Genomic DNA, 16,597 nt, shown 5'->3' with positions numbered 1-16,597 from the left:
GTAGGTATATATATACAATATATATTATAATTTGAATGTACAGTTATATTATATCTGTACATTCAAATTATACGCAATTCTGTAGCAACTACGCCAAGTAGACGGAAACAGGCACTGAACGGTAAACTGACGCAATGACCCTATATCCGAACAAAAAACTAGACCAAGAAAAGTCTGCAGAGATGTTGATAGCCCACGCAGTGCAAGTGTTATTTTAAACTTCAAACGTCTATGAAATTATGACGTACTTATTAATAAAACTTGCATTGTGTGGTGGGCTATCAAAATATCTGCAGACTGTTTTAATTGCAACTGGCATTTTCTATACTTAATCCTAAGACGAACATCAAACGTTAGCAATGATGAAACAACTGTCAGTACATCTGTCAAGCCTCATACTAAACCAATGAAGGATTGCTTACATCACAACACGTCATTTGATCCCTAATATTACATCCCTGCAAACATGTTATGTCAACAAATGTAGCAATTTCGTCACATTCTTATAATATGTATCCACTTATATTGCGAGCAGCTTGCTAAGGGCTGTAAGGGTTACGCCAGTTGTTATAACGTATAAATATGTCACAGCTCGGGTTATTAAAACTTAAACCCCTGCATTGAGCTGCATAACCCTAAAATCATGTGTACAGATCGTTGTTTCTACAGTAGAAAACTTTAAAAGTTTTAAAGGGCATTGAAAAAAAAACTCGCGCGGATGTTTATCTCTACTTCAAGACCTCGGGGACAATGCCGTCTTCGAAACGTCGTAGGCAATATTAATTTTTAATTATACGTGATTAAGTCCCGTTTTCGCAAATATAAGGCACAGAATATACCGAAGAACTTCTCAACTTGGTTTTACTAAATCGAAGAACGTACCTTAAAACGGGGTGAGTAGGTTTCGCGGGGAGAGTTGGGTTATGAATGGGGAGAGAAAGTTTGAGAGGGGAGTGAGAAGGGATTTTAAGGCTATTGCACCAAAAATAATGTATTCCAATTTAAAATGGGGCTAAAAAAAATCGATCCAACAATCTTCCAAAATCACCTTTGTATGAAAAACCCTCTCACCCCAAATACGAGGCACTACGGGGTGAGCTGGGTTTTCCTCTTTATCGTCAAAGTTATGAAATGGAACTACCCAACATAAAATATAAACTAAAATACAAACGTCCGAACCACTTACTATATACACCATTCAGTTTACACATGTAAAAATAAAATTTTATCAAGATTTGATAGTCAAATTTCACCCAACTCACCCCATTTTACGGTACCTATAAAGTTATGGCGTGAAATGCGAACCGACGCTTCAGGATTCTCGGGATTCTTCAAGTTTCGCGGTTGTACGCCGATTTGTAAGTTTCCAACTTCTGGAAATTCCTCCGTTCATAATTCTGTTACTTACTTAAAGGAAAACCGATATTTCCTTTTTCTATTGGGATCATCATCATCATCATCTCCGCCATAAGATGTCTACTGCTGAACATAGGCCTCCCCCTTCATATTATTTTTCTATTGGGATGGGGATGGGGTATCCAAAAGGGCCTCTGAGTTAAAATATACTATTTACGATTACGACTGCTGTTGCCGGAAATTTACCCCTATTTATTACTCTAACCAAAAAGAATAGATAGTATAGAGGGGTCCTGTCATTGTCAATTTTGTAGTCACGGTACATTTACTGCCATCTATCGACACATAATTAAAACTTAAAATAAAATTGAAAATGTATTAAATAATCAAAATATGTTTACGGATAAATGATTCTTAATTTTTATTGTTCCCTACTGACCCATGTTCTTTCACTGATATGTGTTAAAATTGTTAAATACCAAACGGTGTCGTTAACGCCATCTAGCCGAGAATAGGCCAAAGGTAATGGCGCCATCTATTCGAGAATGACTTTTTCTTGGCCGTCCGAGGCACGTTTTTTTCTTAGACTTTATTTATTTTATACGGAGTTATATATATCTCTGCTCTAACTAAGCGAATGAGCAAGTAAATGAAAAGGTTTTTAAACTGAACTGCTGAAGTAAAGAACTAATGAACACACTGAACTAGTGAATGAAAGAGTGACATCAAGTGTACTTCATGAATCATTCATTCGCGAACTACTCATGTCTTAAAGAAATGCCTTGGCTTCAATACACTAACAGCCAGTGGCTTTCTTGAGACTCTTCTCATCAATATCCCTCTGGACTAGGGATATTGAATTGGTATTGTATTTTCTTTCCCAAATACATCGCAACTTCCACGTGTTCGATATCTGCGAATGAATTAAATTTGACGAAACAATAATTTGGCTGAAGACCGTCAAATATTCCACGGCCGTCACGTATTCCTGCCTGTTCCGGTCACAGACAAAACATCCTCCAGACTGAGCAGAGTCGCGCTACCCCGTCTGCCACGCATACGGTAATTTTCCTCCATGTTCGAGTCGAAAGTGTCTTTGTGTGACGTCCGTGCCTTTGAACGGACCAATCACGGCCCGGCACTTCGCTCACCTCGTCCCGCGCAACCCCGCATTTTTGGCATCATCGGTTACATGAAATAATTGCTCTAAACTCGGTCTAGACGATTCCTAGTCTATGGTTCCGGTTCAATATGAATTCCTTTGTCATAGATGAAACATGTGATGATGTGGTGTATTTTAGATATAGGTCTGATAGGGGCAATTTTGGGGCTGACGTTAAAAACGTGGGCAAATAAAAGTTGTATATAATTTTATATCCACAAACTTTGACAAATTGTTTTTTTTTATACTACGACGGTGGCCAACAAGAATACGGCTCGCCTGATGGTAAGCAGCCTGCGTAGCCTATGGACGCCTGCAACTCCAGAGGTGTAACATGCGCGGTAGCGACCCTAACACTCCGCACCCGCGCTAAGCTCTGGCATCCTTACAAAATTTAATTTTATACACTTACTTCCTTTTATTAACCGACTTACAATACAAATCTCAAAAGGAGGAGGTTACCAATTCGCTTGTACGTTTTTTTTTTATTCCATTCAGACTGTGTATATTTTCACCAAATCGTAACGCTTTCTTCAGATCAAATCGACCGCAACCATTGACAGTTTTGTCGCGCGTTTTCCTTCCTAACATTATTTTACCAGCAAACGGAAACCCACCTTTGGTCCCTTGAGCATAAAAGAGTACAATACGTCACCCGCAGGCTTGCATGGTGATTGTACTGGAAAGGGTCCGGTTCGAAGGACCACCGTATTGTATATTCTGTCCACAACGCATTATCCGCCATATGTAACATTGGAAAACTTATTCCGTTGTTTACCGTATTAATGTACAATAAAGTACCAGTTTAAACTGGTTTACTAATGTCACAATTTTAGTTTTATAGTAATTTTACCTATAGGGTATGAATTTGATCCATATTTAATCCAGATCGAATTCATAACCTATAATCAAAATTAGAATACGCCTGTTCGTTTATTTATCTCGTCAATACAAGTTTCATGCTGTAACAGTTCATTAAGAGGAAAATTGGGACTAATTTGTAAGAAGCGATCCTCCACTATCCTCTTAACCCGATTTCTTTTTTGTGACCAGATTGTAATAAATTCCCTCAAAGAAATGCAATCAAATAAACAAATACAAACAATGAAACACATATGCTAGAAAACCAAGCGTTCTGTGCTTTTTAGTATTTGTTGTTATAGCGGCAACAGAAATTCATTGTCTGTGAACATTTCAAGCTAGTAGCACCGTTCATAAGATACAGCTTGGTGACAGACAAACGGACAAACGGACAGACTACAGAACCCTAAAAACTGTCTCACATAATTATACGTTTAAGCGTTTCCTGATTGCCTAGTGTAGGAGTAAAATCCGGCTTCCTATACAAATAGTTTACAACGTCGCAGTTAATAAACAATCACATCCTTGTTACACATCCCTCTTGTTAAGACCGATTGTTGATAAACAGTACACGAATAACATCAGCAACACAAAATTTCACAGTGAAGCGTTTTTTCCAAATAAACTGTCACACCAACGATACATCGCAAGGGAATTATCACCAAAGAACTTAATAGCAGTGACCACGTACTTACATCAAGACAAGCACAATCGCTGTTGAAAATTTTGCATTAACGAAGGGACAGATATCAGCATAATATAATCGACTTCGAAGTATCCACATCCAGAAGTGACTCAAACACTTCCAAAGTCTATAGAAATAATTTAAGTCTTAATCCTCATTCATGAATTCAACTCCGATTCAGTAATGGAAGTACTGCTCCTTCTCATTCTCATAACAACCACCGAAACAGTTGACAGAAACACAATAGAATATTTTCATAAGCACCAATGCTATTTAAAAGATGTGTTAGCCAGCATTCAACACAGCCCAAACCAACTGGCCGTCCACAGGAAGACAAACACATTATACTTCAGCTCCGATGTCGACGGTGAATACGTGCCCGTGATACTCGATATTGACAGTAAAGACCTAAGAGTTATCAAAGGCGTTAAAGACTCTTATGCTATAGCAAGCAACAATATTGACGACGAGATATACTTCGGAGGAAGCAACGGCATACACCGATACCGACCTGTCGATAAAACTCTTACGAGCTTAGCAATCACAAATTTAGATATCTGGTGGCTATATTTCAACAAAAACATATACTTCATCCAGTTCCCTAATCTAAATGTGTACGTATACAAAGATAGGACGATCAAGGTTGTGCGTCAACTGAAAAACACGAAAGTGAATCAATTTGTTTTCGATAAAGAAGACTACATTTTTTTTGTGAACGTGTCAGGGTTGTATGGTGTCAAGAAAATTTCACACGAGCATGTCTTATTGCGCGCTAAGCCTCAGTTTTCAGGCATGGCGTCAGATAATAAAGGCGCAGTGTTTGTGAGTACTGACAGTGCTATATATGTAGTGAACACGACTGATCAGAAAGTGAAACAGGTAGTGCGTGTCCCTGGAGTGATGGCCATGGCGTTCGATAAAGAGAACCATCTGATATACTCGGACGGTCTGGAGTTGGTGAGACTGTTGGCGGTGAAGGAAAAAAGTGAAGATGGTGACACATACTATTGTAATTGAATCTTGTGATGTGTAATTAAAAACATTTAAAATGAAATCGAACATACCTACGAGTCGTATTTAAAGTCTGCTCAATTTTGTTGACGTGCGAGCAAGTGCGAGGCAATAGAGGCATTAATAGAATTCTTCTTTCTTGTTTTCCATTTAAATCTTCCTTAAACCGCTAAAGCACTGAGTCAGCTGACACGTAATTTCTAACGCATTTAGCCACAATAATGTCAATCAGGCCCCAATTTCGAGCGGGCCGTATTCCTGTTTGCCACCATCATTGTATTATTAAAAAAAAATTATTATATCGGAAAAAAACAGATATTTCTCTTGCTAAGTTTATGACAACTGTCACAAGAAACACGGCAATTGTCACGAAATTCCGACATATAACTCATTTCCTGTCAAGATTCATCGACAATTCTACAAATATGTCGACTAGAAAAATTATTCTTGTTTCACAACATAATTGTAATACATACAATTGTAGCAAAATGCCTGTCATGTTTGTAAGTAATTCTATTGAAAATATTTTATAAAATTGTAATATGTCACCTGTCGCTTGACAATTGTCGCTCGACATAATATATGTCACTGACAATTGTAGCCGTGGTGAAATTAGGGCCGGTGATACTAAGTTACCCGTCACCTCTTTCAATGAATACAATTTTTGATCAAATTAGTTTTTTTGGATACGTACCGCGATTGAAAGTGCTACCAAGGCTTTTGCGACCAGAGTGTAATATTATGTAGTAAATCCATCGATAGATAGGGCTCTATATACAAGCTTCGTGGGTGTCGTGCGATATTACCCGCGACGTTATTTACGACGGCCGCATAATTGGACGGCAACAAGTGGGTCAGTGGGTTCGAACCCGGGCATTCACTCTGCGTGACTTCACCTAGTCTATCACTACACGTACGGACGTACGTATATAGGTACATACAGATACGCGTAAGTATCAGTATTACGAATAAAATTATTTCTATTTTATTCTATTCTATTCTATTAGGCTATAATTCTAACAGCCTGAGAAATAAACAGTAAAAAACATGAACATAACACACGGCAGATAACACGTAAAAATACGTACATATTAAGACATTACAAAAATAAAAATCCATGAAAAAATATAAATATTAAATCACACAAAACATGTGAAAACAGAAACAGACCAGTAGCATATAATTAGTTTAGTTTAGAATTAGTTACCTATTTACGTTAGTTTTAGGATTAAGGACCTTTCTAAAAATTATTCAGCACAAATAAGTAGTTAGTGCGTTAGTTAGTTGGACTTCTGTTAAACATAATCCGCAGTAAATTTCTTATCTCATCCAACCAACTTGCAATAAATTCGTTTAATTGGCAGTAAGCTGGCTATATCATATTTGAAATTGTGAAGGGTGGTCGAAAGGGTATTAAAATAAAAGCGGTGATTTATATTTATTAAGATTAATTTACATTTGTGGAATATATTAAGGGAGTAAATGATGACTCACGTTAGACCGGGCCGTGTCCGGGCCGGAGCTTCCGGGGCTTACTTTTCTATGACATGACAGGTGATCACGTGTTGCTTTCCATAGAAAACGATGCGCCCGAAGCTCCGGCCCGGTCTAACGTGAGTCATCCTTTAACCTGTGTCGGAACGTCGGAAATAAAGGCCTGTGCACACCGGCATGCGTGTGCGTGACGTGCACGTGTGCGTGCGGTAAAATGTTGGAGCCGCACACGCACACATCACGCAAGCGTTGTGCCGTCTCTCATAAGAATCTGTACATTACAACACCGCACGCGCACGTACACGTCACGCACACGCATCCGGTGTGCACAGGCCTTAAAGGTAACAAAAGTAAATCCGGGTCAGGCTAGGTTTTAAATACGTTTTAATATGTGGACTTAATATTCATTTGTAAAATTCCTACTTAGAGACTCCATTGTATCTTTTTCGTTCCTCTGAATTGTAAAATAATCGTAATTATTCCAGTCACGCGAGAAACTTTGCGTGGACGAAGTGGGGTCCGATTCATAATATATGCGGTGCCTTTGTAAAAACAAACCAACCATTGACTAATCTATGAGCCTGCTAGATTCGATAGGTGAAAGAGAAAAAAATTGTGATACTTTATCTTGCTATATATTGTCGACCATAGGGCTAAATCTAGGCATACTCGTATATTTGCCTCGAGAGACTAGTCTTTAACTTAACATGCGGCCACTTAGTAAAACGTATAGTTAGCGGATTGGAAAATATGAAATCACTATGTAGGGTATACGCGTATATACATATATGTACGGTGGGTTATATCTCTTGGAATATTATGTACACTCACTCAACTCGTTGATGCTTAAAAGTTCAGCTGATATTAGTTCTACCACTTTGCGTTGATTACAAATGACAATACAACCAAAAAGACGAAACCATTTCATGCATGGAATCCTTACCTATATCAATAAGAATAGATAGTATAGAAGGGTCCTGTCATTGTAAATTTTGTAGTCACAGTAAATTTACTGCCATCTATCGACACACGACTAAAACTCAAAATGTAAACGTATAAAATTATCCAAAAAATGTATATATGTATATGGATAAATGATTTTATTATGTTTATATCATTTTGATCCATGTTCATTCACTGATATCTATGTATTAAAATTGTTAAATATGAAACGGTGTCGTCACGCCATCTACCCGAGCATAGGCTAAAGGTGTGTGCGGCAACTATCCGAGGATGACTTTTTCTTGATTTCCGAAGCACGTTTTTTCCTTAGACTTTATTCATCTTATACGAAGTTACATATGTCTTTGCCTATATGGAAATTATAAGATATTTTCTTATAAAAATGGAGAAAATTGTGTTACCATCTACTCTGTGCGACAAGGGAAAAGGGTTCAGCTCTGAATCATTAATTCCGAGTTTTTGCCGAATATCCCCAGGGTCTACCAATCGTCCCTTCGATAATAAAATTATCATTATAAATGGAGACGTAACCTCCATTGTTTTCTTTCTAAAATATACGGTGCGATTCGGTAAATGAATTAGAGATTCACTAGATATGAAATAGTAAAGATATGTGACGTTCCACGGCAAAAGGTACCTTGTGGCGACTGGCGCTTACGCTATTATTAACGCCGCTCCAATATTCAGCCGGGCAATCTTTACTATTTCATATCTAGTGAATCTCCAATTCATTTCGCGAATCGCGCCGTTAGGATATATTTTTTTTAATACAGTTGCTCAAAAAGTGCTACTTTACGTAGCTGTTTAGCGTGCGGAAAGTTGGTTATCTCGAACTAGTGCTTTTTACTTTTCCTTTTTTTTTTAAATTTATACTTGTTCCAATTCACGACTACTTATTGATGAGTGTTAATATTAGTTTCCTTTAAACGTCGTAATCAGCATAAAAACCTACCGTTAATGTAAGAATACGAAAAATATTACATATTTCATATTTAATTACTTACCTCTTCATCATTATAACACGTTTATTTTTTAATATTCAATATTGAAAATTCCGTTCTTAATAAGTTGACTGAATGGAACGGAATAGCTGCCAAACGCCCATAGATATAATATACTTAAAGACGACGTCTAACCGAGCTGTCACTGTTACCACTTTTGTTTAGTGTACGATTAACAATGTTTTTCTTATTTTTTCGCAACTGTATTAAAAAACGTCGTTCGATACACGTGCGGAAATGTCATTCTTCACTCGTCCCGAGTCTTGCCACTCGCCTGCGGCTCGTGGCAAGATATCTCGGTACTCGTGAAGTAATGACATACCTTCCGCACTAGCATCGAAATGTACTATTATCATTCGTTCTAAAATATTAAATAGATTCGGTAGAGAGACATTCCAAAAATAGACCTACTTTGTCGAAGATGACAGATATCACGAACGAAATTTAACTTATAATACATGATACACGGTGTAACATGAGGAAACCGAATAATTTTAACCACGCATTTCTGAGGTCAAAAGAAGTCAAAAATGTAATATGAGTTTAGGTCAATTTCGCCTAAAAAAAATTTTTTTTGTTTTGTTTTTTCAATTTTTTGGATGTATTTGTACATGAAAAATAAATGTTATTGGTAAACTTGTCACTTAAAATTGATTTTTACATTTTTTTTTCGTAGAACCTACTTTTTGCAAAGTGTTACTTGTCACTTTTTGACATCTATCAATAAGGATATTTAGACTACGTCCCATAGCAGCAACATCACCATCAAAAAGGCCTTTTACAGTATGTAACAATAAATACTTTTTTTTTTAATAATATCTCTGAAACTAGGCGAATATCAAAAAAGTTTATAGGACATTTTTGTCTCTAAGTATGATCAGGAATACGCTGTTGAAATTATTCGGTTTACTCATGTTACACCGTGTATAATCAATACATTTCGTACGAAAAACAATTGAAACAAATATCCTATGAATAAATAACTGAAGCATTGAAATATATGCGCATATTTTAATAACGACGTACATGAAAGTGTGCATGAAAATCTACTAACGTTGTTTAAATAGTCATAAAAATCCATTTATCACTTGATATGGTAAAAGGGTTCTGCTGTCCACTGCAAATGGATATAAAAATCTTTACTATATCCTTTTATGTTTTTATGCCAGCATCATTCATGTCAGTGTCAGTAGGTAGGTTTTTGCACAAAATTTCTTAACATTGCACATAAAAGTGACATGTCATTTTTGCGTAAATTCAGTAACCAAATGTATTGCGAACATTATAGACACAAAAATAGGTTTTTTTTAATAATACCTAACCTAACTAATGTTCCCCGATGAAGTTCAAAGATAACTTTTGTTAATGTTGGTAAAAAAAAAACAAGAAATCATAATTACGATTTTGAATATTAAATAACAAAATATAGGTTACTCCTGATTCCAGTCCGTTCAACATCGAAACTTTGAATACTTAAGAAAATTTTAATAAACCACTTCATAAAGTATTCCAAGCACTTTGTTACATAGTGTTTTATGATAATGTAGTAGAGCATTGATGTTCTTCTTCCACTATCGCCTTTGGTTTTGGACTAACAAGCATCGTGAAGACTTCACAAACCGTCACATTCCTCACTTCGCCAGGAAGAGACTTCCGAGATTCATTCTTCTTGATTCTCTTCTCCATTGGCAGAAGACGGACTAGCTCACGAGAATCAGAGTAAATCAAGTGGTTATCTTTGTCAAATGTCAACGCTAACACACCTTGGATGCTCACAAATTTTGCCAACTTCAGATCTTTCCTAATGTAGTAAATTCCACTGTCGCTGCACACGTACACTGTACCATATATGTTAGTGGTCATTCCTAAAAATTTTGGTGTGCTTCTTAGTAATACCACCTTGGTATCATCTTTAGCAACTCTGTAAAGACCTGTACCGTTTATAAAGTAAATATTCTTTTCTGCATCGAAGACAAATTGGTTCATTACGCTGCTGTGAAGCTGTTCTAGTAACTTGATCATCTTGCATTTATACACATACGCCTTCAAGTCCGGAAACTGTATGTAATATATATGATTCCGTACCACTAACCACCACACGTCCAACTGCTTTATATCCAGTCTCATGAGTTTGCTGTTCGACTGGCTATATTTATAAATGCCATTGCTTCCACCAAAATACACATCGCCAGTTCTATCATCCGTAGCTATAGCAAAAGCATCTTTAACGCCTTTAAGCAGCTTTAGCTTTTTGGTATCTATGCCGATCAACGCAGGGTTGAATTCCCCTTGGCCGGCATCGAAGCTGAAGTACAAGGTGTTAGATTTCTTGTCTACTGCTATCTGATTGGCGCTATGGTCGATAATGACAAGGGATTCCCTTAAATGGCACTTTTTCTCATCAGCTGAAATTAAATGGCAGTATTTTCCACCTTGTGTTGAAGTCGCGTGGAGAATCAAAATAATCTTCATATATTTTAACATCATCGTAGTTCATACAATCTTGATTTTATTCTATTATAATATTTATAAGTACACACGAGATGTATTGATGCGCCCACTGGTAAACTGAAAATAAAGACATCATCGGATTCCAATGTTTATGTTTTTTATTATTATTTACCTACCAATATATTTATAAACTCGAATGAGTCGTTTTAATTCATCTAGTAAACAAATAATGTATATCATTGTCATAAATATTTTGTATCAAAATATACACATTCAAGGCCCAAGGCTGCGTTGAATTTAGATTCGATTATAGGTTCACTAACTATTTAGACTTATATCGACCGGGATATGGACCGTGATTACCTAAAAGACTACAAAACACACTACACTACGTGATTAACAATACAAAAGGTAATCACGGTCCATATTCCGGTCGATATAAATCTAGTGAAACTAACCGTGAATCATTCAAAACTGTTAAATTATAGATTGGTTTTGTATTTATTTAAGGTGAATGTGGAGAAGACCGGCCGGGATATAATATTTTTGGTTGGGAAGACGTGTTGCCTTCCTGTCACACTTACGTACGAATTTACAAGTGCGACAGAGAGGCAACACGTCGAACGTGGTTCACGGTAGGCCCTCTGCACTAGCGTCGTGTTCTTGTTGCTCATTATGACGAAACAGGAGCTGAGTTTTAAATATTTTAGGTAAATATACCCGTCTCGCTAACCGAAGCGGCTCCTAAAACTAGTACGATAAGGACAAGGCGAAAAATGCCGCGTAAAAATCTCAAAAATCCAGGTTTTGTACTAGACTGTTTCCTCCTCCAAAACTTAACCAATCCTAACCAAACTTGGAAATCTAATTGATTATGAAATTATCTGTGTCGGACCGTTTTGCTTTTTTGGCTACTTGATATCAGTTTTGAATACTACGCCTTTCATTGCGGCATAGTCAATTAGGCCAAATTGGCCATTTTTGAAGGGTTCTAGCGCAAAAATATCAAAAAAAGCAAAACGGTCCGACACAGATATTGACAATATTAATCTGTGTTGAAAAAATCATTGCTCTAGCATCAAAACCCACGGAGGAAACAGTCGAGTACGTTTGTATGGAGAAATTACCACTCCTGTTGGCTTGGGACACGGCAAGGATTCAAAATCCATTCAACGTTTCTTCGGTTTCAATGATAAGATAAGATAAAAGATATTTATTCGTGACGTTCACGAAACATGTACTAACATGTACAGACAACAACAGCAAGGAAATAAGACATCAATAAGTGTGCATCACGAAATGGACCCAACTCAGCATAATGCTAGCTATAAGGGCCCCCCCCACATCTGGCGTCTTTCGAGCGTCGGCGTCTTCGATTCTATGGCCCACGTCGACGCAACGTTGACGCAGCGTCGACGCAACTGCGCAGCGACGTCATTTTCCATAGCGCTGGACCGACGCCGACAGACGCCGACGCTCGAAAGACGCCAGATGTGGGGGGGGGCCTAAAGCCAGCGCTGAGGGCCTACCGCGAACCACGTTCGACGTGTTGCCTCCCTGTCACACATTAGTACGAATTTACAAGTGCGACAGAGAGGCAACACGTCGAACGTGGTTCGCGGTAGGCCCTTTGGTCTCCCGTAGGGCCCATTCGGTGATGCCACGACAGATAACACAAATAAAGATACATATTAAAACATTGCAAAGATACACAAAAGGAATAAGTAAGACAATAACAGAGAATACACAAAAAAAAGAACAATATATACAAGAAGAATAATGAAGAAAACAAAATAAGAAGAACATAAACATAGACAAAAATTTACAGTAAAGGTCAAATTATGAACGCGACCATACCATGCGTCAACGCTTGTGCAGCTACTAGCGCCAGCGGCGACTTGAGAAACTAGAACTGTTTGTGCAAGCAAAGCATCAAAAGCATGGCATGGTCGCACCAATGACGTGCCGTGCAACGCTACCCAACTCGTCTTCCTCTACCCTGAGGGCCTACCGCGTAACACGTTCGACGTGTTGCCTTCCTGTCACACTTACGTACGCATTTACAAGTGCAACAGAGAGGCAACACGTCGAACGTGGTTCACGGTAGGCCCTCTGCACACGCTAGTGCAGATAAAATCTGTTACTCATAAAATTTTTGGTGTTTTTATAATTTTACTAACAATTATACATAGGTACATACTATACTTAATTATGATTTAACAGAATCAGGCTTAAATGATCGTCTAGAGTACTCTAGAGGCCATGACTTGGATGTTAGACCAATTTTGAATCTTCCTCTCTCTGTGACTTACACTTTTTTTTCCCGCACACAATATTCTCAGTAGGCCTCCAGCGGATTGACGATTTTTTTTTATCGAAAAATTTTTAAGCATTCGTGTTTCGGCTTGTGAGAACTCTCATATCATCATCATCATCATCTCAGCCTATACACGTCCCACTGCTGGGCACAGGCCTCCTCTCGAGCGCGAGAGGGCTTGGGCTATAGTCCCCACGCTAGCCCAATGCGGATTGGGGACTTCACATACACCTTTGAATTTCTTCGCAGATGTATGCAGGTTTCCTCACGATATTTTCCTTCACCGAAAAGCGACTGGTAAATATCAAATGATATTTCGTACAATAAGTTCCGAAAAACTCTCATATACTTAATATAAAATTAATAACATTATACTTACCCCAAAAGCATATTTGTTTGTTTTCAAAAATCCTATTACTCGTATTTTTCGATGCAGGGCCTTAAATCCCGTTTTAGTAAATAGTGGTAATAAGTGTATGTTTTTATTGCGATCGTTCAATTTGCTATCGCTCGTTAGGCGAACGTAATATACTGCAGATTTCATTTAGCGTCTCGGACTATCTTATTGGAAATTCCGCTTATTGTCCTGTGCAGTGCCGGCGTGCTGCCATCTGGAGATTTCTATTTAAAGTTGTACCAGGGGTGCGAAACTCCTGACTTCGGCCAAACTCGGCTCCGCTCGGCTCAGCATTGCCCCGAGCAATTATTAGGGTTGACACAACTTGACGTCCCTTTGCGTGCACGACCACAGATAAGATAATGACTTGAATTTTGACAACCCTAAATAGCCTAAAGGGATAGTGCCATATATTAGAAAGGAACAGCATGATTCGACCCTGAACCGCTGTCAAACTTCGGTTTTGTAGGAAGTTTCCTTTCTGTACAGTACTCGTAGTACTATTATTTATTCTGTGGTTATACCCTCAACTTGCATTTTAGATTTTGGAATTATTATATTATTTCCACTCAGATACACGAGCTCTTTCGATCTTAATACGAGAAAAAAGTCACCAAAACCAAAATTTCATCATCATAGAAGGTTGTATTGAAAACCGTACGGGACACTTTTTTTCTCAGTAAAAATGGAAAAAGCTCGTGTTACTGAGAGGAAGTAATATAAAAATTTCCGATTCTAACACAAAAATGTTTGGTACTTTAAATAGAAATGCCAATTTTCATTATGCGGAACCATTCTAGTCTGCGCGGAAAGAGAAGAGTCGTGGAATGTACCTATGGGCAGGCGTGGCGTGGCTCACTTCGCGATTTCGTCGCTTTGCCACAGGTAGCTAAAAGTACATCCGTTCGACCCCAATTTTGGGGTTTGCCATAAGCCGCGCGTGGCACTGTCGCCACCTAGCGGCCATATCTGTGCTGATCGTGACAGACGCGTTTTGTTAGAGAGTGAGTCTTCTGTACCTAGTACTATTATTTATTCTGTGCTATGGGGCCAATAGGAGAAACTCACAAACCCGAGAACTTATTTATGAAATTAAAGGTAAGTATAATGAAAGCGTTTATTATTAACTAAAACATTATATTTTAATTCATTGACCCATATGCACTTATGTCATACTAATTATATTGGAAAAAAACAGCTACAATTTTACAAAAACAATAAATTAAAACAATTTCAAATTACAATTAATCTAAATACAAACTAATCAAAATAGCGGATGGTGCTGGAGCTAACATACGGCGTTGCATGAACAAGAGATTTCCTTTGGCAGATATCAAGATCAAGTTACGAGGCCCCCCCTAAAAATTTACATCAAAAATCTCGGTGGCTCCACTTCTTGAATCCATCCCTGGGTCCTAAGGACCAATCCTGCCAAAGGAAATCTCTTGTTCATGCAACGCCGTGGTTGACCTTTTTATGCTCTGAGCAAACACAACTAAAAATAAAACTACACTAAATTAAAACTAAATCTAATAAAGGCCCATGCGGCAAGAATAGTACATACTTTAGTCATTAGGTAGGAACTTAATTGACAATTGAACACATTCTTAAAATCTAGTCACTCTACTTCACCAGAAGAATATTATTAACATTTGAAGTTTTCACACCATTCTTATTAGACATTGGTAAAAGCCGAACCAACTGTCGAGAGTCCGAATAAATCATGTTGTTGTATCTATCAAACGTCATCGCCACAACACCTGATATATCAGCATACTTAACCAACCTTAGACCACCTTTAATATAGTAAATACTAGCATCAGTACTTACAAATACTTGCCCGTCATTATTTGTGGTCATCCCGAAGAAATGTGGAGATTTTTTCACCAGTCTAACTGTGTCATGGAATCTAGAAACTCTGTAAAGTCCCGTCCCATTGATGAAAAAGACATTTCGCTCCGCATCAAAAACGAACTGATTCATAGTGACGTTTTGGAGTTGACGAAAGCGTTTGATGTTGAACAATTTGTAGACGTACGCTCTAGAGTCTGTTAGTTGGATGTAATAGATGTAACCTCTTAAAATTAACCACCGAACAATTTGGTTCAAATGCAGTCTTTGCACTTTCTTGTCTATCCCCGTGAACTTGTAAATTCCTTTGCTTCCTCCAAAGTAGACGTCACCTGTTTCGTCGTCAACTGCCACAGCAAGGGCGTCTTTTACGCCTTCAAGTAATGTAAGCCTTTTAGTATCTATGTCAAGGACCGCAGGGCTGAATTTCCCGCGGCCGCTATCAAGGCTGAAGTACAGGGCATTTTTCTTTTTATCCACCGCTAACTGGTTGGCACTATGATCGATCATCATTAGTAACTCCTTGAATAAGCAATTTTTGCTGTCATCGTATACGATGCTGCATTTGTCTTGTTCTCGTGCGACGGTTACTTGGAATATTAAAAGTATTTGTAAATATAGCTCGAACCTCATTTTCCTGAATCACTTCCTTATAAAACAAAGTCCCCCGCCGCGTCTGTCTTTTTGTGTGTTGGTATGTTCGCGATAAACTCAAAAACTTCTAAACGGATTTTCATGCGGTTTTCACCGATCAGTAGAGTGATTTTTGAGGAAGGTTTAGATGTATAATTTATTAACCCTGCGAAGCCGGGACGAGTCGCTAGTAATAAATAAAGGTTTCAGCAACGAGAACGTTTGGTTATAATTTCATTACGCCAGCTCCATGCAGTTATTTTTTTACCTGCAACATATTGTATCTAGTCTTCTCTTTATGTCTGTTATTTTTAGTTGCACCTCTTCATTATGCGTTCTTTCGTGTTTTTCATTACAGTATTCACTGATATAGTAAGGCACTATTCTTGTCCGATTAATCCAGTGAGCAAGTGGC

The 16,597-nt window shown here is 37.9% G+C and overlaps 3 protein-coding genes across 3 annotated transcripts; 1 reads left to right on the top strand and 2 right to left on the bottom strand.

The window, feature by feature from the left end:
• The first annotated feature begins 4,227 nt into the window (after positions 1 to 4,227).
• Positions 4,228 to 5,081, top strand: LOC134672901 (ommochrome-binding protein-like). Its single transcript, XM_063530851.1, has one exon. The coding sequence runs from the start codon at positions 4,248 to 4,250 to the stop codon at positions 5,079 to 5,081; it is 834 nt and encodes a 277-aa protein (XP_063386921.1). The 5' UTR covers positions 4,228 to 4,247.
• Positions 5,082 to 10,022: 4,941 nt separating this feature from the next.
• Positions 10,023 to 11,057, bottom strand: LOC134672761 (ommochrome-binding protein-like). Its single transcript, XM_063530704.1, has one exon. It carries the CDS (start codon positions 11,018 to 11,020, stop codon positions 10,067 to 10,069), a length of 954 nt encoding a protein of 317 aa, XP_063386774.1. The 5' UTR covers positions 11,021 to 11,057; the 3' UTR covers positions 10,023 to 10,066.
• Positions 11,058 to 15,296: 4,239 nt separating this feature from the next.
• LOC134672760 (ommochrome-binding protein-like) lies at positions 15,297 to 16,182 on the bottom strand. Its single transcript, XM_063530703.1, has one exon. The coding sequence runs from the start codon at positions 16,180 to 16,182 to the stop codon at positions 15,322 to 15,324; it is 861 nt and encodes a 286-aa protein (XP_063386773.1). The 3' UTR covers positions 15,297 to 15,321.
• Between the last annotated feature and the right edge of the window lie 415 nt (positions 16,183 to 16,597).

Source organism: Cydia fagiglandana, chromosome 17 (genome assembly GCF_963556715.1).
Source record: "Cydia fagiglandana chromosome 17, ilCydFagi1.1, whole genome shotgun sequence".
NCBI lineage: Eukaryota > Metazoa > Arthropoda > Insecta > Lepidoptera > Tortricidae > Cydia > Cydia fagiglandana.
Note: the sequence above shows the minus strand (reverse complement) of the source record. Positions and strands in the feature narration are given on the sequence as shown.

Coding starts and splice junctions, on each gene's coding strand:
- LOC134672901 (XM_063530851.1), top strand. CDS start 4,248: ATGGAAGTACTGCTCCTTCTCATTCTCATAACAACCACCGAAACAGTT.
- LOC134672761 (XM_063530704.1), bottom strand. CDS start 11,020: ATGATGTTAAAATATATGAAGATTATTTTGATTCTCCACGCGACTTCA.
- LOC134672760 (XM_063530703.1), bottom strand. CDS start 16,182: ATGAGGTTCGAGCTATATTTACAAATACTTTTAATATTCCAAGTAACC.